Genomic DNA, 25382 nt, shown 5'->3' with positions numbered 1-25382 from the left:
TTGGCAGAAACAATCATTGAGAAATAAGACCCAAATACTAACTAGAAAAGTACTTGTTTTCAGGATTCTGAGGGCATGATTTTTCAAAAGAAGGTTTAGGAATGTGTGTGTGTGTGTGTGTGTGTGTGTGTGTCTGTGTGTTTAAATTTACTTTTCTCCCAGGGGAAGAGGGTAAGTTGAGGAGGGTAAGTTGACAAAGCAATTTTGGTTATGAAAATGTGTGATCAACCACAGTTCACCTCATATAAGGATGAAAGTTAATTACTCTAGCAAAGGCAGAATAAATTTTTTCCAATGCTTACTTTCCATTAAAACAGACTTCATGCAATGTTTATGACCTTATTAATACACTTCCTATCAGTTGAAAAATTGCCTTTCTGGGCTATAGCAAGGAGTTAAATGAGAGAAGAAAGAGGAAATGGAAGACTCTGGTCTTATATCAATAGAAGCCAGGAAATTAGACGTTTTAGCTTTTTCCCTCCAAAGCAGGGAGTTGTTCATATGCAGTTAGGGAAAGCTACCTTTTCTCAGTTTTGTTTCTAAATACTTCTTTAAAAAGAAGTCTGAAGCCCAGTTGACTTCTGGACATTCTTCCTAAGCCTCAGTTTCCCGTCTTTCTTCTAGCTATTATGCTGGAAGCTACTTTAGATTTAGCTCTGAACAAAGGAGGGTGTGCACTCGTTAAACAGTAACAGGCTTTTAAATGACTGCTTCAAAATAATCTAGAGAGAGGCAGAAATGGGTAGAGAAACAGACCAAAAACACAAGTGTGGCTCTTAGTTGATAACTAATGATGGCTACATGGGGGTTCACTAAACTGCTCTCTCAACTTCTATATGTTATACTTTTTTTAAATAGCAAATTTATTTTTAACTTTACATTTCTTATTAGAATAAAGACGGCAGGTCTCCTAACGTCCCATTGCAAAGGACTCCATTTGCAACACTGACTACAGTCATAACTATGTTACATTTTGATTAACTGCTATTGGCCTGCTAATATTCATTACAAAACAACCATTTAACTTTACTACCATCATCTACTCCTCATATACATATATACAAGGTCACTGTTTTCTTATGAGAAATCTGGGTGTGTGTGTACATATTCTAAAGACAATATTATCCTAAATTGTCTGCCAACTATACATCGACAAATGTTGTTTTATGACAACTACAATGATTTAAAATGTTAGCCATGTCAAGGACAACTAAGTCAGGCATTAGTTCAAGCAGCATGTAGTACATCATTTTCTAGTGTCTACCTGGGCTCCTGGTTAGTGGCACACTTACCTGGGAGAGACTGAAAGTAGCAACAGTGCTGTCGTCATACAGAAGAATATTAATAGTGTCCAGAGCCCAAGTACTTTCAGCTAAAAGACCTGATTTAAGGGACATCATCACACGCCACGCCTCAGGAGTTACTAAAATACAGAGGAAAGAAACGAGGATATCATTATTTTTACCTCTATGCATGCAAGAATACAAAAATAAGAAAAAATAGGAGTGACTACTGAATTAAGTTAAACACTGATTTTAAACAAACGCTCTGAGGGACAGTTAAGCATGATCATGCACAGATTTTTAATGGAGGTGATAGGCTGTACTAAGAAACTTTTGTTAAGATTGTTTACTTTGGTGGTTAATCATGAGCCAGAGATGCCAGAGGCAGGAGTGGTATATGTAAATGGTCCGTTCTCCACTCCAGTTTACTTCTTTTAGCCACTAACTAGTTTGTAACGATGCAACAGGGTTTCTAATGATTGAATCAAAACAAAAACAGGTTTTTTTTTGTCTTCTTTTGCCTTCTCCATTCACAAATGTCTCAGGGTGGTGTCTTCAGAAGGCTGGCAAGTATGCAGAACATAAGGAAAATTTAATTTAAAAATATCACATCCTCAGATACAGAATCCTGATTTTTCCCATGCCGCGCTCTCTTTCACTGTGTGTTGAGAGGTGTTAGCACCGGGATGGGCCAGGGGTCTCAAGAGCTTAATCTGAGATAAGGAATAGGAAACAGAGGGGCTGTGTCCACCCCCTCCCCCCGCCCCGCACATTTTCCTACAACCAAAGGAAAACAAAATGATTAGACAGAAAGTTTTAAAGATTTGCCATAGATGGGGCCATGGGATTAGAGCCATCAGGTGTCTGAACTTCCAGTGGAAGACGTCTTAGGATGCCTGGGGGCACGAGGTGGTGGAAGCCCCCGGCCGGGCAGAGTGGGCCCGTCCAGGCAGACCCCAGCCCAGCGACCACCACCCAGTCTGGGAGGGGCTCTCCAGATCGCCAGCACTGACTGGCTGGGGGCAGTGGTGCTATGGGGTTGTTCCTCCTGTATTTTATCCACTTCACAAACATTCTTCTAAGATAGGTATGTATTACTTTTATAATAAAAAAGTCAAACTTTCTTTTTAAAATAAGGAACATCAATTTCCCTAGATTGAAGACAAATACCGGCACAACACACACTAACAAACTAAAACAAAATAATCTTTAAATTGATTTATCTATACAAATACATAAACATACATACATATTTTACATATATTTATTTCTCATAAAAATGGGGTTCAATATGTCTTTCTACGTATTCTTACTTTGTGTATAAATTCTGTACAAGGATTGAAAACATCTTTAATATCTTTAATTTTCCAATCATTGCAAATGATTCTGAGTCAGCTGCTTTTGAGATTTTTGGAGAAGTTTTCTTACAACTCAACTGAGATCTATTTTTTCCTTTGCTATGTTAAAGATACTTCAAAAGGAATGTAGACAAACTCTGTACTGCGGGACATCGTCATCTCTCCCAGTGTTCAGAGCCCCCCTGGAGGCTGACCCGGCATCACCGGCTTCCCACCGCAGTGGTTCCTGACCCGCAACTAGCAGTGCCGTATGGACCACGTCCACTCGGCACATCATATATGCTCAGGCTTCCCCCTTTCCTCACTTTCTGTGTTGTTACCAAAATTACAGAGTGGCTTGCCTTCAAATTTTCTCAGGTCAACTAAAGTTTCATTAGCCTCACAGTGGGCCTGTTAAACATGCATTGCAGAGATTACGTGACTTGGTTAAGGTCAAATCTGTAAGCCCCAAACATGTTCTGTAATCACTGAGAACTCCCTGGCCTCCTGCTTGGAGCTCTAATCTCTCACACAAATTACATGCACATCTAAAAATACCATTTAAATTCAAGCTCTTCTCTGAAAGTACTTCTCAATTCAGAGGACTGGCTTCTGACTATCGTGCTCCTATGTAAAAACATGTCCTGATTGTTTGTAGTTGTAAGAATTCTTATTTCCTTGAGATTAATAGGAATTACATCTAAACTAAAATTAAAATTCTAGATCTTAACTGGAATTCATTTCAGGAACAAAACCTCTGGATGCTTACCGATATCTTTTGAGGTAATCTTTCGTCTTTGTTTCAAGACTGGCTGTGACGCTTCTACTGAGCCAGGAGGGAAAGTGATCTCCCTCCTGATCGGGGGTGGCTGGGGGGGCGGCCCTGTGACCTGTGAGGCGGGCACGGTGGGCATGACCTTCTGCATTTTCATAGAGGGCAGGAAGGGAGACTTGCTTGGAGACATACGGTTCTCCAGGGAGCGCTGGAAGGACGCGGGGCTGGGCGCCCTGGAGATGTGGTTTGGCAGTGACGGTGGTGTCTGGTAGGATGGCTGAGGTGGTCGCGTGATGGGCTGCATGGAGGCTGATGATGACATATAAGGCTGACGCTGGCTGACGTGAGAAGGCCACTGGCTCTCGTGATTCATCCTCTGATCAGGTACCAGCATATCATCTGTGCGATTCATGCCTGGATAAGGAGGTGCCTGTGCAGGGCCGCTCGGGCCTTGTCTGTTCTGGTAGGGATAAGGCATGTCGTTGCGTGCCGCCCACATGTTCTGCTGAGGCCCCTCGCTGGAGGACGACTGCATCGGGCCACCCATCATCTGAGGCGGTATTCCATGCGGCTGCATCTGCCCTGGGCCCTGCATCCTCTCTCTGCTGTAGGGGTATGGGTACTGTCCCTGGATGGGCCTCCTGTCCGGTCCGGAGTAGGAGCTTCCATACTGGGTGTACATCTCCTGCTGCTGGCTGCCATACTGCATGTTGTACATGTCTCCCTCATGGCGTTTGGCTGGAGGCCCGTACATGCCATCCATATGGCGTTTGTAATTCTGAAATTCACATAAAGACCAATCATACTGGAGTGCTCTTACAGGTATAATCACACACACCTAAATTATGCAAAATAGTTATTACCTGGCGGAATATTCATTTCAAAATGAATGCAAGAAGCTCGTATAACAACTAAAGACCAACAATTTACACACTACATTTCAGTATTATACAATACCAGGTCATGTACTTTGAAGAGGGCTTCAGAAGTTTGTTTTCATGTACTTAGAACTTTCTGTGGAAAAAAAATAAAGCCTCTTTTCCTGTGGCATTTTCCAGGGCTACACTCCAGGATGATTCTGCTTTGTGACTACCACACAGGCAAAAGCTGGGCACGGGCCTGGAGCTGACATTGGTGGGTACAAGGAGAAATCACAGAAGAATGCAGTGAGGATGCCGGGCCAAGCCTGAAGGGGTTCTGGATCGGGTTGATTTCTGAGGCCTGCCCACACAGAAACGTCTCCAAGTAAGATCTGGCTCCTTGGCCGGGGCTGCTGGCACCGGGCACCTGGCCCTCTGTGGCTCCCCCTGACTTCTGGCTCGTCCAGGTCTGACTCTCCGGTGAAAGCCCTGCCCTGGCCCGGCTTCTGGGGATAAGGCCGGGCACAGCATCTGTCACTTAGCCCTCCTCCTGGTGACACATAATGAGGGTGGGTGGGAATCTGAGTGAGTGAGATGCTCATGTTTTAGTAAGTATTCTTTCACTTTACTTGAAAATCATTTAAAATCAAAGGTTTAATAGTGTAAGTCACTGTTTCTCTATGGTAAAAATTAAATAAATGCTTAAAACTGCTCTGTGGTTAAAAAAATCCAAAAAGAAAAATAATCCCTCTATTTTGCAAGAGGTGTCCTGAAGAGTTGCTTTAGAAACAACGAAACCCTCCGTGCCTGAAAAGCCACAACGCAAAGCACAATTCTCCTCATCAGTCCTGAGAACTGCCAGGTGGGGGCAGGGATTTGCACAGCTAAATACTGGTGAGCAGCAGCTGAGTCTGCAGACCAGCATAAACCTGTCACGTGGAGGCAAGGCAAGCAGCCATTCGCGTTTTATTTCTAAAAAGCCAATTAACTTGAACCATTAGCCTGTACTATTTTAAGCTGCTGTTTCTACATGTTCTCTTTAACACATATTGACACATTTCTGTTCTAAAAAAGGCTTTTGATATAACAGCACACACAAAAGACAGAAATTTAAAATATACTTACTTCAGGTTTGTTGTTATTTACAAGGATGAATGTACTTAGAGACTGCTTATAACACGGTTGTTTCAGGATACCATATATTTTAATTTGCTGAGTTTGAAATCCTAGGAAGATTTTCCAGCACTAAACAAATACACCCTGAACATTCAAATAAATGCTAATCATTTTTGTTATACTCCCTAAAAATCTTCAGAAGTACTGTGAGTTTAAATTTTAGCCTCCAGGAGAAAACCGGGAAATGAAAAGCTCCATGCCCACTTGTCAACTCACCGGCTGCTGTGGATACAGTCCAGGCTGGTGTCCTCCATATGGGGGCTGTCCTGAGGGAGGCCCTTGGCCTGGATACTGCTGCCCGTAAGTGTCATGCCTAGAATGAGGCATTCAAAGAGAAGTGAATTTATGAGGAACTTCAGGCCAACACAGAACTTACAGATCCATGTCTGGAAACACTACACCCGAGATGGCTCTGTCTTTTCTCCACTCTACACACTTTCCAACAGAGGTGCTCTGAGTGGCGGCAGTGCTTCACCTTTTGGCAAAAGGGATGGGAACACCCAAGCTGGGGAGGGGTGCCAAGCTCCTGCGGGGCCCTGGCTAATGGGTGCAGAGGAGGACCAGTCCAACAGGCAGGCTCCCTGGAGAGCACCGTCCGCTTCCCTGGCCTTGGCCTCTGAGGCAGAGGCCCCGCCCGGCCCGCTGGGGTTTACACGAGGGAGTGTCACACACTCGATGCCTCTGATGTGAGGCCTGGACGAAAGCAAGGAGCAGCAAAAGGATCTAAAAATCAAAAGCAGTATTTCTACAAGTATCAGAACATGGATGTATAATCAGGAAAATGTTTCTACTTCTCACTTCCTCACTATAAATGTAAAATGCTCAATTTTCTGTAACTTATACTTTAAAGGGAACTCAAATGATACTGAGTTAGCTAATTATAGTATAGATGGGCGTACTCAAAACCCCAAAATCCTAAGACTCTAAAAGGCTACAGAAAAGAACAGGGGTGACTTAAATGTACTCCTATTAAATGTTTAAATAGGAATGAACAATACCTTTATTTTTCAACTGCTTTTATGCTGAGAAATTACAAACACCATCAAAAGCAGCATTTTCAAAAGGGCAACTGATTTGAAATTTTGAACAAATAAATTGATTTACTCTATTGCATCTTGTAAGAAAGAGAAAATACTTGGATTGACTGTATTCTTAATCTCATCAAGGAGTGAGACTAAGAAAAAAACGAATGTATTTTCTGAACATCACATGTAAAACAGATACAGGGGGAGGTTTTGCTAACCACAATGATGTCTAGAAGGAAGCTTACAGTTAGGAGAAAAGGAATATAGTTGACATGGAAGAAATTTAAGCTGAATAATGGGACACATTTCTGAAAAGAGAGAATTTAACAATGAGGTAAACACCTCTCTCTAAGGGGGTTGAGCCAATAACTTCCAAACCTAGGCCATGCTTGTTCTGGAGAGCTTTCTAGAAGAAACAGGAAATTCCATTTGCTTGGGTTTCTTCAAGAATATATCTTAGGCCCACTGTTTTCGCCTTGTCAGCCACCCCCCCCCACACACAAATCAACAGCTTTTCCCAGACTTCCAAAGACGAAGCAAATCTAAGTAAATTCCTTGATCCAATCCACAAAACGCAACAAAATGGTTAACTGATTAATGTAACCACTACAGATAAATACTCACTATATTTTTGGCCACGGTCAGAATTAGAAGAATAAACTCTCAAGTCACTATCAGAAGGCACCATATCACTTTGAGCAGGTGATGTCTGTGTACTCTCAGAAACCAGGCTCACAGATAATGCCAGAAAGAAACCTTATGGCAAAACAGCGATTCTTCTTTGCATGAAACCAGTGAAACGTTTTCAATAACAGAACCTTCTGCAATGAGCCCAGCATGCTTGTGAGGCTGATGGAGGGCAAGCGCCTGGTGGAAGCAGCCCCGGAGCAGCCCGCGTATACCCCAGTTCTGAAAGAAACTATCTGGAATCCATCCCTGTCCTGAGACATGCCAAGTGTGGCTGCAGTTACTGTGCCTCTGGTTTTTCCTTTGAAAGTTTCTAATATTAAAGCCTTCGGCCTCTAAGCATTTGTCTACCAGGGAGGTAAAGAACATAATGACCAGGTGGAAGGCGTTTTGTAATAATATGTGTTAAAGCCAGGGGCATAGGTCAGGGGTTGTCTTCACAAAAAGAAGTCTACCTCAGCCATAGGAAGCAGTTTTCTGATTTATTCTCTCAGAGAGATGTCAATGATCCTCCTTCTATCTAATTAAATATAGATCTGGATTGGTGCTGCAGCCTTACTTGCCATTCTGTCTCAGGACGTCTAGAAGGGGGACGTCACAGACCCAGTGCCTGGAAGGCCCCCACGTGCTCCCTGCTCCTCGGGCCCCTGCGAGCCCAGCGAGGCGGCCACCGCGCCTATACTTCCCTGCGACAGGAAAGCTGCAGGGGTCGAGCCGGGGCTGCCTACCGGAAGAACATCTGGTAGCTGATGCAGCGAGGCCCGTCCGGGCTGGAAGGCGGCTAGTCTCCCACGGCAGGTGGATCCCAGAGGGAGGCTCAGTGCTGAGAACTGACTTCGCTTAGATGGCCCCGCTTTGGAGCTCTAGCGAAGCAGGCTCCTGCCCGGCCAGCCCGGCCCAGCACAGCATATTTCTGATTTACATGTCAGGCATTTGCTCATGAAACCACAGCTGCATGTGACTGCCTGCGGACAAGGTCCTCTCCCTGTCCTGGTACAGCCGCCTGAACCTCGACCCTCCTCCTCAACTCCAACAGGAAACCGGACATGGAGTTATGGTCAGTGGCTCAGCTATCAAGGCTCAGAAACATGTGTGAGGAAAGCACAGTTTCTATTCAGTCACCTCCTCTTCATTTTAAAAATGCCTCACCTTCGATCGTAACTGGCCCCGTAGGGGAACTGCTGCCGCTGGCCCATGCCCAGACTGGACATTGCTCCGGACGGACTCTGGTTGTACATGTCCTGCATGCTGCTATTGGGCAGCTGTCCTTGCGTCATGAAGGGCTCACTACTCCCAGGCACTGCAGTATGTTAAATACAAGACACAGAATTAGGCATTTTAGAAAGTCAAAGGGCCAAAAGATCCCTTCTAGTGTTTCTGTTGTAATTATATCATGGCCTTAGTATGTCAGAGAACAACACTAATGAGAGAGCTTAAGTTCTGGAGTCAAGATGGGCCCTTTGGTAGACAGATTCTGAGGATCCTCAAGATTTCTGTCCCTGCCCCCCTGGTGTACACGCCTGGGATAACCCTTCCCATTGAGTGTGGTCAGAATCTATGAAAATGATGGGGTATCACTCCCACGATTGCATTAGGTCATATGGTAAAGGGCTTTCACACATGTAATTAAGGTTCCTAATCAGAAGACTGTGAGATAACCAAAAGGAAGATGCTGGGTGGGGTGGGGTGGGAGAGCTCACCTACTCATACAAGCCCTTTACATCTGGATCTAGTGGTCGAGGTAGGGCAAGTCAGAGACCTCCTCCTGCAGGCTTGAAGGACCCTGGCCACATTGTGGAGGGGCCACATGTTAGGAAACGTGAGCATCTGCAGGAGCTGACAGCAGTCCCCAGAGACCAGCCAACGAGAAAATGGGCCCTGGGTCTTAAACCTGCAAGACACTGCACTCTGCCTACAAGCCGAGTGAGCTTAGAAGACCCGAAGCCTTGGATGAGACAGCAGTCCTGGCTGACACCTTGCTTTTGGCTGTGTGAGACCCTCAGCAGATGACCCAGCCACTCTGTGCCAGAATGCTGACCCACAGAAACTGTTTTAAGCTGCTACGTTCATGGTAATTTGTTATGTAGCAATATAGGAAACTAATACAGGCCCAAATCCATTACTTCCTTGGGTGAGTTACTAAGCTTCTGAGTTTAATTCCTTGTCTATAAAGTGTGAGTGATATCATCTCATGGGGTGGTTATAAGAAAGAAACTATATATACACACACACACACACATAAAGTTAGTTCCCTTCCCTTACAGACAAAAGAAAGAGAAAACCCTAACACGCATATCCATCCAGGATGAAGACAAGAATTGGGAAGTTAAGAATAGCTCAAGATGGGATGAGAATCAACTATTTCTAACAGAAGGTAGAATGCCAATTAGGTCAGATATGCAAATCAGCACCAGCTCAGAGCCTGAAGGAAACTGGGTCAAGCCCTGAAACTAGCCTGTAGGCAAATTAAACATTTTAATATAAATTTTAATTGATATACAGCACTAAAGCACCTTTTTTCATCTTAAAATGGCCACTCTGTTAATTGGGAAAAGCTGATTAAAATTTTGTGAGCTGATAAAATTTGTTAGGCTGATGGAGAAGTACAAATAATGAAGCCTAATGCCAGTATAATATATTTTACTTTGCAATGTGCTTTCACACATTTTATCTTATTTGCTCTCACATCAACCTGTAGTAGAACCAAGTTTTATGTTATTTTCCATTTTGAAGATACGAAAACAGAGATAGGCGGAAATTAAGGTATATAATTAGCTTAATTCTCTAATACACAAAGAGTTCTTAAAAATCAATAGGAAAAAAGGCAATCACATGAAAAATGGGTAAACACTAAATGGGCATTCACAGAAGATGAAAAACAAATGGCCAATCAACATATGAAAAGATGTGTGACCTCACTAATAAACAAATCCAAGTAAAAACAATCACAACCTGCCCCCCCATCTGATTGGCAAATACTAAAGTAATTGATAATAACCCTAAGGAGGCAAGGAACCACACTCTCCTACATACTGTAAGAGTATTAAATAGGTATAACTTCAGTAATACCCATGGTTGACCACCCCTTGGTAACCCCCATTGCTGCACACCCCCTGTGCTTATTTTTGAGAAGTCCCCTCCCATGACAACATTGGGCTTGGTCATGTGACTAGCTTTGACCAATGGGACCCTGCAAATGTGATGCAAGCCGAGGCATGATAAGCGCTTGTAACTGGGGTGTGTCCTCTTAGAGGGCTCCTTCTTGGAACCTGTGCACCATGTCACGAGGCACCCAAGGAGTTAGTGGAAAGGCCCCAGGGAGGAGGCCTCCGGTCATCCCAGTTCCAGGAGCGCTCCCCATCAGGCTTCTAGGTGATGGCAGCCATCTCAGTGTCCCAGGTGACAGCACATGGAGCTGAGAGCACATGGAGCCAACAGCTACCCAATCAACCACAAAGTTGTGAGAGATAATCAACTGTTGTTGCTTAGAGACACCAAGTTTTAGGGTAGTTTGTTATACAGCAACAGATTACCACGATATTTAGTAAACTAAAACAAAGTTCATATTCTTTGATTCAACAATTTCACTTTTAGGAATCCACTTCATAGACACTGTACTTGAATGATCACTGAATCACTCTTTATGATAGCAAAGTATTAGAAGAGAACCCATTCATTACCAGAGCATTAGAATACATCTGTTCAATTAAAAAGCTATGTACACAGAAGTGACCCGGCATTCCAATATACTAAGCTGAACAATACAAATATTATGTTCCCTTCTATGCAATCCGTCAATTGCTCAGTTGGTGATGAAGTAAGCCTACCAGCAGGTGGGAGAATGAAGGCAGGCTCCTTTCATTTACTACAGGGCCATCACATGGGTTAACAACCACCACCACAACCACACTGAGGTAGGTCATTAAAAAAAATCAGAGCACCAAGTTCACTGACAGAGTAAGGTGAAGTGAGGAATGGAAAACTTTGTTAAGAACAGGGGACTCTGCTTTCTGTGGATTTTCTGTTTATCTGCTTTATACAATTTGGTATCAAATATACCAATATTATAAGACAGAATGTGGACTGAAGTACATTGATGAAATCTGAAACAGAGCTTTCCTTTGGCTGTAGCATTCACATGGTGATGAAAACTATCTAGAACCTAGCAAGGTAATTCCAGTCTTTCCTCCCACAATTTGTCTTCCTGTGTGTGTAATAAGAAAAATTGCAGGCAAAAGAAGCAAAATAAGTACATCTCTAGATGTCTAATGTAGCATGTAGGTAGGATACTGGAACAGTTTGCAATACATTTTGGGGCCAGATTTCCAAATGCTACTGATTACTTCTGTTTTTTTATCCAGGTGATTGTCATACTTTTAGAATCTAATAGTTCTTGACAGAACAACAAAAAAATACAAACAAAATGCTCGTTCTAGCATATCATACCCCAAGAAAAGTAGCAACCTCCAGCACCAACAAAGCTTTGGAATCTCTGAGCTTTTGGGTTTACTGTCTGTTCTGCAAACTCCTTACTCAGAACAAGAGGCCCTGAAACTCTCTGAATGGAGAAATTATGGACTATTTTGCTTTATGTAACAGATAACATCCTGAAATATTAAAAATCTAATTTGTAAAATAAGGGGTATATTCCCAATATTTAAAGTTCTGAGATTACTCATTTTTATTTTTCTTTGGTCCATAATACTTGGGAAAACCAAGGCTTTGGGCTTTATGCTTCTATTTAGACAACAGACATATCAAGAAATTTATGTACCCCAAACATTTAAATACAACAGAGGCACTATTATTTAAGGGATCCCAAAATAAATACTTCCACTAAAAGTATTATTCACTATTTTTTATACATTTGTTTTCAATAATATTCACATCAAGCCTTGATTTCATAGGACCCATCTGCATTTTGAAGAGTGCCCCAAAAAATTAAAAACCAACAAGGGAAAAATCAAGTGTGCACTTAGAGTTTGTATGCCAGGGGAAGAGCTAAAAAGGGGTGGGTGCTGAGATAACTAAAATCTCAGTGCTCTCTGGACAAGGGAAAAACCATGCTGGGTGTTTCCTGATGTCTATCAGAGCCTCGCCTACACTTTCTCTCAGTGACTCTCCCTTCCCCTAGCCATGAATACCACCTCACTGCTTAAGACTCCAAAACGACATCAATTCCAACCCTCTGCTCAGCCCAGGCATCCACCCCACAACTACTTAACACTTGCTTACATCTCAGCGTGAACTCCGGTTTTTGTCTAGCCTGCTCCTGTCCCAACGTTTTGGCAGGCGTCTCATCTCAGTCATCAATGCTTGTTCTTCTCGCTTAAACCTCCATGTTCAAGCCATCTGCAAGTCATGTTGCCTCCACTTCCAAAGCACAGCGAAGAGTCTCACTTCTCTCGCCACTCTGGGATCCTACTCCAGCCCATCTCTCCCCCAGACTTCACCAGGGGCTCCTTACTTCTCCCCCATTCTACTCTTACCTCTCTCCAACACATTCTACATAGACGGTGAGATTTTTTTTTTTTTTAACAGAAAAAAAAATCTAGTCAGGCCACTTCCCTGCATAACATTTCACCCATAAAACCCAAACTCATCAGCAGTTCTGACTGCCTTGATGACCTCGCCCTGACCTACTGCTCACCGGCTCCAGCCACCTTTCAACTCCTCAGACACACCAATTTCATTCCCGCCTCAGGGCCCTACTCCTGCCTGCCCTTCCCTGCTACTCCCCATTCTTTAGGGCTCACAAGGTAACACCACCCTACCTATGTAGATTTTCCTTCCTCCGACTGCCCCGACCTCCAATATCTTTGCTATTTGTTCCTTCTTCCTTTTTGTTTCTATTTGTTTCTTTTCTTCCATTAACCACGTTCTTGTTTTAACTTATTAAAATTTTGTTTGTTTCTGCCAAGAATCTGTGAACTCCATGAGGAGGGACTGTCTGATTTACCAATATAATACCTAGCACTCAGTGCTGTGTTCAACCCATGCTGAAGCAGCAAAGATGACGGCAAAGATAATGCTTCCTGCTATGTGTGCCAGTCACTCCAACAGGGCTTTGTGTGTTACATGGTTATAAATATATTTGCTTTTATAAATATATCAGGATAATTCTACACCCTCTGAGACAGGCCCTATTATCATTCCAATTTCTAGATGAGGAAACTGATGCACAAAGATGCTAAGTAATTTTCCCAAGGTCACACATTTAGCAAATCGGGGACCTGGACTCCGACCTACGCAGTAGGCAGCCAAATATGTTTTGAATGGATGAGTGGATGAGTGAATTGGTTGGGGAACGGCAGAGCGGAGAACGAACGGCCTTTTGACCAGGTGTGTGCAGAGGTCCCCTGTGCATACCTTTTCTCATTCCACCAAAGGGGTCCTTGTTGGGCTCGTAGGGCATCCTGCCCATCATGTCTGGCATACTCATGCCTTGCTGGTATGGGGCATTGGGAGTCATGGAGTTCCGTTTTGGGAACGACGAATCACTCACGTCTGAAAATGGGTCGTGCACACTGATTGTACTGCTTCTGAAAAGACACAACAGATGAAAGCTTAATGATATAGCAGAAGTTACCTCCAAACATGGTATTCAGAAAATAAACCAATATTGAAATATGTAAGTACAAAAATCATCTAAAATAAATTACATGGCTAAAACTAGTAGTAATCAACATTTAAAAACCTACTAGGGAACACCATTTCCTCTCTTTATCAAGTTTGATCAGAAAATCAAGCAGTAAATGAATCTGATTTTGCACAGCTCCCGGAGCTCTTCTGACATACCTTCCACCTTGCATCGGGGCCATCTGGCCGTGAGGGGTAGAGGCTGGAGTGGGCGGCTTCAGGTCACCCGGAAGCTCTGCCATTGAATTGCTGCCGGTTGACTGGGGCGTCTGCGGACCTTGCAAGGACCCTGAGTTAGCTGACAGGAACAGTACCGAGATAAAATGGGAAAAAAAGCTGGAGGTTATCAAGTAAGCTCATCTTTGATAGGTACAAAAAAAATAAAAGACATCATCTTATGAAAACTGGTGATGATGTCCATTGCTGATAAAGATATGGTAAAATTAGTTGCTCTTACATTGTTTATGGTGAAAATCAGTTTTTTTATTTTTTTTTATTATTTTATTTTTATAATAATAATTTATTATTATTATTTTATTATTTTATTAGTTTTTTATTATTTTTTTTAAATTACGTGGTAACACACTTCATTTGCTAGCTATAGAACAGGTTTATACCTTTTGATGGGGCAACTGCTTTCCTAGGTATTTATCCCAAGAAAATAATCTAATAAAAGAAAGCTACAGGCCGAAAAATGTTTATTCTAGTGTTGTTTATACTGGAGATTATCTAAATGTCTAAGAATAAAGAAAAAGGGGTGACAATTTTGGATATCAGTTTGATGGACTGTTGTGCTATGCTGGAAAAAAATGAGAAAAATTAGTTCTGGGTCCCAGGCAATGAGAAATCTTGACGTTGAAAAGCGATGATACAAATTAGTAATGAGCCTGATGTCATTTCAATGCTTTCTCACGTCTAGATACGTCTATGCTCTGCCATTAACAACACAATCATTTTTGGAGCTGCGAAATCAGATTTGTTATTAAAGACACAGTCATACTGGTTCAGAGTTCTTTAATGTAGTTATCAGAGTTCTAAGATTTGGCTTTAACTATATGCAGTTACATTATAATAACAGCACTCAACTGAGCAGATCTGTTCAAAGCTTAAGGAGAAATCTTGAAAAAGTTAACCTCACCTTCTAAGAAACAATATTTTAAGGGTTCCTGTTTTATCCTCCACAGTATAATCAGTCTTCAGCACATTAGATGTTCAATAGATATCGTGTCATTTATTAATTAAACAAATATTTAATGAATGAGTATGTGCCTACTATATTTTAGGCTTTTCTATGTCTAGATACACCAGAGTGCCAAACCAACAGAGAAGACAAAAGTCTCTGCCTACATGGAGTTTATAAGTAAATACCTTCCAAACTATAACAAATGGAGGCATTACTGGCTACTTGTAAATAATATTTTGTACTCACAGTTCCTTTCATAAGAAGTTCTCAAAGCTCACCACACTTTCTATTAATCACATTTTACTTTAGAGGAAATCGAGGTTAATCAATCAATGGGGATTATAGAGTGAGCTACGAAGGAGTCAGAAATGGAAACAAATACATCACATAAACTCAGGAAGCATCTGTTAAATTCAGATATTTCTAGCGAGATCTGAAATGGATACTGGAATGGCCGGTTGGGAGAATGGACACTGGAATGGCCAATGGGGTTAAATACTCTTGTGTGTCCACTCCTGTGCCCCAGGACCAGAATGACTTAGAAAAGTTCCCAGTAACTGATGCTAACAAACCAAATTTTGGTGAAACAATGAAAATGCATATTAAAAAGTAGATTGTTATAAAAAGAAAAAAAAAAGCAGTGCCTTTTATACATGTATCAGGATAATTCTACAGCCGTGACTACTCCCACAGAGCTGGCAGAAGAGAAATAAGAAATAACTTGCTTCTTAAATCTTAAATAGTAACAGACTCCAACTTAGCTTGCACAGCTTCCTTGGAAGCATGGCTCACAAGGCTATGATTTCAGAATGACCCTTATTTACAAGTATTCACATTTACAGCTAATAAAAAAAAAAAAAAGGAAAAATTCTTCCCTCTTGCCAGTGTTTTTTCCTTTCCTCTCAGGAAAAAAAAATATGAATGCAGCTTCTTGAAACTCCTCTAATAGAGGAGGTTGGCATGCTCTCTAGGATATCCCTACCTTTTGCCAGAAGCTACAAATGTATACTCTAAAGTAAACAATGGAAAGGTTATTGAAGGTTAAGTACATTCACATGCTTCAGACTGTACAGCCAGACTTCTAGCTGGGAAGATAATTTACCCAGCACGAACCTCGTGCCCTAGTTCTGGCTGGGGTTGTGGGAGGTAGGGTGGGGAGAGGACAGCCTGATAGGTCCCAGGTCTACAGGGACTTGAGGTCAATCAGAGGGCACCTTTGTTTATAATCCTAACCCCTTTCCATTCATCTTCTGCTGAGGGTTCCCTAGTTGGATCTATGACAGGTTCTGTGACATCACCTGTCACTAATAATAGAAACTCAGGCAGCCACCTGCCAGCCGAGATGGATGGGTTTTTGGTTACTAATTGAATGCCAAGCCTCCTGACCTCCCCACCTCCCCTATCCCAGCCTGCTTACCCTGCTGCCAAGGCCACCTGGGGAGCCCACTCCTGCCACGAGTCATTAGAACTACTCCGCAAACTTTTATGGGTTCATTATAATGTGATCCCCACTGGCACCCTAAAGATGCAAACCACACTCCAAGGCCTAACCTAGGTTTCATTTGGGGGCCTGACTTCACCTACTCACTCTAGCACCCAAGGACAGTAACCTGGATCTCAAGCGTGGAAAACCACACACTCAGCAGTGACCCCAGTCATGCACCCACAAAAGGCTAAGAGGGCTGTACCTCCCAGAGGTTGACAGCAGTTAATTTTAGAGCCATCTTACAGAGAGGGATGACTTAGATCACTCTTAGCCCAGTGATTTAGTTATTCAGAGACGATTTTCAAAAAACTCTAGAACATTTCTTAGAAATCTTAGTTTAGCTTGTCTGGGGGTGCCTGCGAGGAATAAAGTACAATTATGTTCTTAGGAGAAAAACTGATTTCAAAGAACACATTTTTTTGCTGAAAATTAAGTTTTAAAAATGTTGTAATAAATGAAAGCTTGATGTGGCAAACTGGTGGGTGTGTATACTGTTTTTCTTCTATGAGAATAAAAATGTTTCAGAGACACTTTCCTCAATGACAGTACTGGAATCAGAGAGGCTATGTGACCCACAGACATCAGCGGAAGGCCTGGCTTGTCCTGTGGGATGGCATTGCTCACTCCCACCAGACCGGACTCCTGCGAGCTCTGTCTCCTGAGCAGTGTGGAGAACCCGAGAGAGATCACTTTGGGCCCCTGGGCCTATGCAGGATGCTTTCTGGGCTGTGCACTGACTTAATGGTTAAGACCAGGAAGCTTTATCACCTCCTGGTTCATAGGGCTTTGGCTCCATTTCTACTACTGAGAAGAATGTATTATATTGTAGGTGCATCTGCAATCCAAGCCCTTTCATGCAGTTAAAATGATCATGCTGCAGTTTAAAAAAAGGGGGGGGGGGTGGGCAGAGGAAAGAGCTGACGGTGAAGAGAACAGGCCCTCTCCTGTGTGACGTCTCTAGGCCTCAGCGGGATTCCTTGTACTGAAGCTATGCACACTGGGAGGGCTATTTTCCATACACAAGTGCACATCATTCGGTGACACAGGCTCTTTCCTGGCAAATAAAATGTACCTTCAGATCTTTGCTGACATCCCCACTTTGGTCCCAATACCCTACTGGGTTTTTATTTTGGAAAAATAGTTTCAAAGCTGTTCATCAGCAGCTTGTTTTACTCTGTGAACTGAATGTAATGTGAAATTTCAAAAATTAGATTTCACAGTTTTTAAGGTACACTGTAACTGGCAAAGGCTTTGAATCTTTAAGGGTGGGAGCTAGGGAGGACAATTTCTTCTTGTACCTAGTACCTATAGATCTAAATCTAGGCAGGTTCGCTACAAATGCACACTGGGCCCAAAAAGTATTTATGTGAGAGACCCTGACTGCCCCCACCCAGGCAGCAGCTGGAGGAAATAATTAGAAGGAAAACAATTCGTGTCTTTGTCTCATATGTGTAAACTTTTTACTTACTACAAAGGATTTGAGCTTAGTGGGTTCAGGAACACACTCTGGAGCCAGGCTCCCTGCGATCAAAGCCCCATTCTTCCACTCACTAGCTAAGTAATTTTGGGCAGGCTTAGATTCCATGTGCCTAAGTTTCTTCACAGATTTTTAAAACAGAACTATATGATAGGGCTGTTGTGAGGATTAAAAGATAAAGTACTTAGAAAAGGGCCTGGCACACACTAAGCGCCCAGGAGATGTTAGCTACTGGCTAGTCCTATTTGATCCTTACAACAAGCCTATGTGCTGGGAAGCAGCACACATTATCACTGCCATCTCAGATGAGGGGACCAAGAAACAGCATGGGTGGTAAGTGCTGACAGTCACAGAGCACCTTCCTCTGCAATGACTAACGGCCAGAAACAAGTATGAGAATGATCAGATGTTTCTGAGTGATGGCACCACCAAGAACTAAGGAGGATACAAATTTCTTCCAGCGTTTAATATTATAAGAAAATAACGATTTGGTAATTTCAAATTTAAAACCCGAACAGGTAGAACAAAGGAAAACAGGAGAACTGAAAAGGGCAGAAGGGTCTACAATAGTCGAGCAGAAAGGCAGGGGAGATGGCAAGTGTTGTTAACTGGTTTTGCTCATGAGCATTTAGGTGAACCACCGTTATTCCTGGGTAGTATTCTATAGACTCCTGACAAATTGAACCACCCTTTCTTAGAAATAGGACTTCATGGACCTTTGCCATGATAAGTTTGCTGAATTCCCTAAAAGTGAGTACTTGCTAGGCAGGGAACATTAAACTAAGTCTGCGTGTCACTATCAGGGGCTGAGCTGTTGCAAGCTAGCTGTTAAACCTGCAGGGTGGCAGTTTCCAGTCGTGCAAAAAAGGATTAACACGGGCTAATGGGGATTCTTATTTTGTATAGAGTTAGATGGAATAGTTTTAAGTACAGGTACAGGGAATAAAGGTATAAATAGCTTAGAATCCCAAAGTCTAGTTTGACTAAGTAAGGTAAAGGAAAAGAATGGTGCCTTCAAAGTGCTGCCCCCAAATGGCAATATCTCAAATTCTATTCTTTTCTTCCTTAAACACTGCTAACTGGGAGTCAACTAAATTTGAAAAAAAAAAGAAAGAAAGAGAAAGAGAGAAAGAAAAAGAAAAGAAAAAGAAATGAAAGAGAAAGAAAGAAAGAAAGAAAGAAAGAAAGAAAGAAAGAAAGAAAGAAAACAAAACCAACACCCTTCCTCTCAAAGAACCAAAGTTCTGTTTGCTTTACACTGACGTGAGCTTTGCAGAAGTGAAGAGAAGGGCATGCTCAGGAGTTTCCCCGGTCAACACCTGTAGCTCTGCCACTTACCAGGAGATGGCGGCTGAAGCTTGGGCTGCTTCTTAGCGTCCCCAGTGCTGAAGACTTCTGGCGGGGGCTCCTCCCCTCTTTCAATCTTGCACTCAAAGGCAAAAAGGTACTGAATATACTGCTTTTTCAGGGAGCTGGCCGCACTGCTCGAAGTGCCAACATTTAGGTTGGTTGCCAGCTCACGCCACTTCTTGTTTTTATTAACCTAGCAAACACACACACACACACACACACACACACACAAAAAAAAAAAACAAAAAAAACCCAGGATCACTGGTTTGCAGCAAAGTGGCTTGTTTAAAGCCAGGAGACAAAAAAAGCACTTAACGTCCTGGTTTACCTTTTTTTTTTATTTGCCTCTTTTAACTAATGCTCATTACTCCCACTCAGTAGTGCACAGACAGCATTTACAGTTATAAAACCATTAAGGAACCTGCTGATAGCTACATAAAAAGCATTGCTTGTTGAGATTCTTCTGCCTGGTGCATCCTTTAATGCCTTGCTCTCTTCCAGAGCCAGTGCTGCTCCTAGCCAGCAATTTATCTGTGTAAATGCACACCTTGCTCACACGTACCCTCATCCAAACTCTAATTTAAAAAAAGGGGGGGGGGGCTCTAAAATCTAATTTAAAAAGCAATCACAGCATCATTTTGCAATTTAAGTGTATGAGCACTGATACAAAAAAAAAACCAAACAGAACTGTTTTCCTTCAAAAAGCCACAGTTCCCAGAAAGATGGACCTGTAACTCAGGCTCAAGGCCTTTTCTGGATGCTTTCCTGTGGTCTGACCCAAGGTGGTGGCGAGGCCCCGTTCAAGGAGGCCCCTGACTGAAGGCCCCGGTTCCCACCCGTGGCGGCAGCGTTGGGGCCCAGCTGGCTCCACTCACACGCTGCGTGACCCACTGGGCAGGCAGAGGGGCAGGGAGCCCTCCTGAGTGCGATATGGGGCTACTCAGGGGTCCTCCTGCATTTAGGCTGGAGAGAACAGAATTGCTAAAAAAGGAGAAATGAAATAGGGAAATCCTGAAACGCTATATTAAGATTCGAGGCATTATTTTAACCTTCGATTACAACTTGGGAGCAGAGTTATAGAAAGTTAAACACATGAGTGAAACATGAAGATCTGCAAATGCCTCAGGGAATATTTTGCTTCTTGATGTCTCCTAGATTGAGCAATGCGGTAAGGATAAAAGTGACAGTGGTTTTTAATGAAATTTTGAATTTTTGGATTTAAACTTTCTCACAAAGCTCTTTATGTCCATTTACTTAGCACTGAATGGTGCATAACGAACAAACTGCCGAAAGCTCATGGAGATGCTTGATGTTCTGCTGGCAGTTAATCCATGGCTGCACACAGCAGGCTTGTGGACTGCTTCAGAGTCGGTCAATGGAGCGCTGCCTGGGACACCCTGAAAAGCCAGGGCTGGCATTGACAACCACATGGTGCAGCAGCTGCTACCAACCACATCTGCTGGCCCACCAGCAAGGGGATGCCTCTGACGGTGCCAGCCAAGCCTCTCACCATTGTGTCATTCAGCTACAGTCACCTAATCCTCACTAGCGAGGCAGCTAAGATTCTCATTTGCAGACCCAACTTGGTAACACACCCTGTCAAAACAGCCACAGTGAAGTATCCAGACAACATGTACTATTATTTGATGAGCAAAATCCAATTGTTTTAGCAGTCTGGGTAATTACGAAAAAAAAAAAAATCTATGTGAAGGGAGTCTGGGGGCAGAGGAGAAAGCTCAGGGGTCTGCCTCATGCCATTTAGCATCTGACTAGGCAAAGCACTGAAGCACACCCCAGTTGTCTCATTTGTAGGTGTTATTTCCTCAATGGGATGAGCCACCTAAGGGCATGGCCGAGAACAAGGGCTCCTCCTGCAGGCCCCCACAGTCATGTCCAACCGCTCCTGGTCTTCATGAAGCAGATGGCTAGCGCCTGGGTCCTTGGCTGCTGGTGTGCCCGCCTGGACAGGGAGGTGGTGCTCCCCCTGGCCTGCATATAAGCAATGCCTTCCACCTATCAGGGCCGGGTACTGAGAATGTCTAAAGCTCCCCAGGGGATTCTGATGTCTAACCAGGCTTGAGGACTCTGGTAGATGGCAAGAGTGCACATTTTGGAATCAGACAGATCTGGCCCCGAGAGGGACCCTGGGCATCAATATTGCTGTACTTAATTTTGTTACAGAAGAGTATCCGCATTTATTTTTGAGGGCTATCGATCCCTTCATGTTATGGGTATTTAAAAAGACGAACACAATGACCAACGTGAAGCCCAGTGCCCAGTGTGTCGTAAGCACTCACACGTTATCCCCCTTTTTCTATTATAGGACATGTCCATAAAACCAGACTAGGTACCAAAACCAGGGCTGGGACAAGGGTGAGGTGCCCAGAGGAGAGCTGAAGGAGGCACCGCCTCTCAGAGCTGTGCAAGCCAGGGGTGGTACTTTCACATCCCTGAAAATGAGGGTGTCCCCCCATCCTGCACCCCAGCTGACTCTCCTGCCCCAGCCTAGTCTCAGCCCTGCTAAAAAATAACAACACTGGCTCCTTCAGTTTCCCAGGTTATTATGGACATGGTTTTAGAAGTCTGACTGTTTTCATGACAAATTTCTCTGAATAGAGGGAAATGGTGAATTTGATTTATATCTGAGCTAGACCATTAATTCAGCCATTCACAAAACATTTTGGAGTGTTTACTATGAACTGCTGGCAGATTCCCCAGAATTCTAAAGCTGTAAGGGAACCTTAAAAATATTTTAGTCCAATGGTCTCATTTTACAGAGCAGAGAGCTAAGACCCACACAGGTGATGGGCCCGGGCACACAGTGGTTGGCGGCAGAGCTGGGGCTCCCAACACCCCCTGCCCCCCGGGCATGGGGCCCAGGGAGGGGTGGTCCACGGCCCCACAGGCCTAGTTCTTTCTTTGTGAGGGGAAAAAAAACCTTTCAATCCATATAGTCAAAGAAGCCACAATAAGAGCTTATATATAATACTTCCTTATCCCTTCCTTCCTCCATTCTTACCTGTGCCAAGCCTCCGATCTCTTTGACGCACACATAGAGTCGGAACAGGTCCAAGGGCTTCTTGCCCACAGCAGGCAGACTTGACACAGGGGAGCCTCTCTCCTCCATGAAGGTGAGGTACCGGTCGACCCACAGCTTTCTCTCTGGCTCGTTCCCCAACTCATATACCTTTGTGATCTTTTCCCCTGTGGTGGTGGATGAACTGGACTTCTAGTACCCAGAAGGAGCATTGGAGATGGGGCAAGGGTGGGCAGAGGGAAAGGGAGGAAGGTGAGAAAAGAGTAATGAACTCCCAATTACAAGAAGAGAAGAAATTAAAAAACTACTGCTATCACACCACAGTTAGGAATGAAGGCTACTAGTTCAGGCACAAACTATACATTGTTTTAATTAAGAATTTACTTCGACTTTAAATAAAGGGCCCAAACTCCCCCTTTTATACACTTAAAAAACAAAAGAAAATGGAAAAATCTTTTTTAATTTATTGATATAAGCGTTGAATCTCAGAAGGCAAGTTTCCAATAATGCCTTACACCACTTTTAAAAATAAAAGAGTGTTCTCCCCTGGAATTATCACAGTGAAAAAAAATTTCACAGGTAATAGTATAGGGCCCAATGAACTATATGGGGCCCAATGAACTATATGGGCCCCTACTTTTCCTTGTTGAAAAAAGATTGGCTAAAGTGTATCTTTCATTAAAACTAAAATCATATGGAGGAAGAGCAAACACTTTGTACTTGCTGAAAGATATAAGGCAGGACACAAGTCACAGGAACCAGTGGTAGGGGCGCTATGTTCACTTGGGAGTTCTTATCAACTAAGGGCCAGTTCAAGTTCTGACATTTACTCATGATAAGCAGCCTTCCCTATGTAAGATTTGTAGAACTCCTCTGTCAGGGTAAGGGGTTATTAAGTAATTGATTTCTCAAAACAGTCATGCTTTAAGCATGAAACAACATGCTACTTCATATTTTCAGCCCATCTATGGATAAACATCTACATTTGTTTTTAGGCATGTGTTTATATTTTCCTATGGTTTGTATTGATGCTCTAATTCTTGGTCTTTTATTATCTACAAGACACACTTGCTACTTAAATTGTAAAGTTGCTATTTCTGCACACTTGAAGCACAGGTAGTATTTTTAGGCCTTGAATGGCCCAATTGTGTTTTTTTTCCCCTTTCTTTATTGTCCCTATATTTATAACAGTATTTGTATATTTATAAAATTGGCACTGCTGGGGTGACTGTGCAAAATCACTTCTAAGTTCTTGAAAAAGAATTCCTTAGAACAATACTGTACTTCATTCACTCAAGCTTACTTACTAGGTTATCATTTGCAACACACAGCCATTATTTTAGACAGAACTCTTCCTCTTTTCCATTATACTTAACTGAACATAATTTTAAACATATTGCTGAAACCTTTTTAGTTAAATAATATGATTGCCATTGAGGTTAGATTTTTTCCTTGTTTAACAGAGTGAACCCCAGTAAAAGCAGGGCCCTGAGCAAGGCTGCTTGAGAATGAGACAAAGCTCATGAGGTGGCGGCTTTTCCCTCCAATTAACAGGAACTGCGCCCAAGGTATTTTTGCTGAAAATTTAAGCCTTCAAGCTTTAGGATTATTGAGGCATACAATCTTCATGTCAAATATATAACAACAGGAAATACAGTTGAGGTAAATAAAAAAATGAACAACGGTAGGGCAAAAAAAACAGTGTGATCTTTTTAGAATTTATTTTGGTGCTGAGGTTAAAGTGCAGGTCACTTCAAAAAATTACTTTAGTTCAGATCTTAAGAATACATACATTTTCTTATGTATATGTCTATACATCCATATACATACTTAGAATACAGAAAACACTATAGACCCAAGTGATAAATTTTTAAGATATATGTGCCAGACACTATTACCCAAGGGATACCTGAAAAGGAAAAGAAACTTATAATACATTTACAACAGATTCTCAAACTGATAACATTTTGAAAGTTTTACCATCATTAAGAGGGTAGTCATTAACAGGAGATTTCTAAATGCTATTGTTGAATTTTTTTTCTTTTGTGGAGGTACACTAAAAAAATAAAGGTCCAATGTTTTTCAAAAATGACAATTAGAAAAATAACACAAGGAAAAAAGGATTATCACCTAAAAACAGTTTTTTAAAAAAGTTCCCCTTTGCATTTCATTTGTGAAAAATTAAGAGGTAAAAGTTTGAGGTTCAATTTAAGGATGACAGAAAGAAAAACAATCACTTTCAACTCAAAATTACTCAGAATAGCTCTATCAACATCTTGAACTTAAGATACAACTGCTCGTTTCTGGCTCTGTCCTTTTTAAATCCAAACCAGGTAATGGTTTTGGATGAACAATTAATAATGAACTTAGCAATGGGCCCACTGAATTATGTGTTCCTACATATGAGACAACTGGATTTTTGTAACTGGAAACAGGCCTAAAAATTATAATTTTCTTCATCTGAATATACATATTTTAAATTTTCTCATCTTTCTTTGTTAAATTAACTTCTACATATCTCCATTGGTTCTCTTATAAAATTGGAAAAGTTCAATGAAACTAGTTTTTAATAGAATAGTTTTACTTTTCATGATGTTTAGATCTTCAAAAAAAAAACACAACACATTTTCATGGCACCATAACACAGAAAAACGCAACCCTGTGTAAGTGAAACGGTCAGGCCTCGGTTTCCTCCCAAAGCCCGGCTCGCTGCTCAAATCAGGCCCTCACTTCCAATCACTGAGCACACGCTTGTTTCTCCTTCGCAGCACTGTGCACATTTTGCACGTGATTGCGTGTTTGACATCCACACTGTCGACTAGGCAAAAAGTTCCCCATGGTGGGACTCGTGTTGATTTCGAATTGCCAGTACTCAGCACGGTGCCCTGCACGCCGAAGGTACAACAGACACTGTTCTATGAATAAATACTTAAGTGGATGAAAAAGGCTGGAGAAGTCTGGGGCTATTCAAACACAAATTAATCGCTGATTAAGATACTCTACAGAAAAGGACTGGAACGAGGCAAGATGCCAAGTATCTGTGCAGGACAACCTAAGAAGACTGAGT

At 42.4% G+C, this 25382-nt stretch overlaps 1 protein-coding gene across 8 annotated transcripts in view; it reads right to left on the bottom strand.

Annotated features, from left to right (window-relative positions):
* The window catches only part of ARID1B (AT-rich interaction domain 1B), a 510581-nt gene that overhangs the window by 3748 nt on the left and 481451 nt on the right, over positions 1-25382 (bottom strand). For all 8 annotated transcript variants that reach the window (XM_037820312.1, XM_037820294.1, XM_037820340.1 and 5 more), the window contains 8 exons: positions 22298-22507; positions 19267-19471; positions 13942-14080; positions 13513-13685; positions 8293-8443; positions 5648-5744; positions 3390-4173; positions 1293-1423 (listed from right to left, as the gene is read on the bottom strand). In XM_037820312.1, coding sequence (XP_037676240.1) covers positions 1293-1423; positions 3390-4173; positions 5648-5744; positions 8293-8443; positions 13513-13685; positions 13942-14080; positions 19267-19471; positions 22298-22507 — 1890 coding nt within the window. The remainder of the gene's footprint in view (positions 1-1292; positions 1424-3389; positions 4174-5647; positions 5745-8292; positions 8444-13512; positions 13686-13941; positions 14081-19266; positions 19472-22297; positions 22508-25382) is intronic.

The sequence above is a fragment of the Choloepus didactylus genome, chromosome 2 (genome assembly GCF_015220235.1).
Source record: "Choloepus didactylus isolate mChoDid1 chromosome 2, mChoDid1.pri, whole genome shotgun sequence".
Classification (NCBI taxonomy): Eukaryota; Metazoa; Chordata; class Mammalia; order Pilosa; family Megalonychidae; genus Choloepus; species Choloepus didactylus.
Note: the sequence above shows the minus strand (reverse complement) of the source record. Positions and strands in the feature narration are given on the sequence as shown.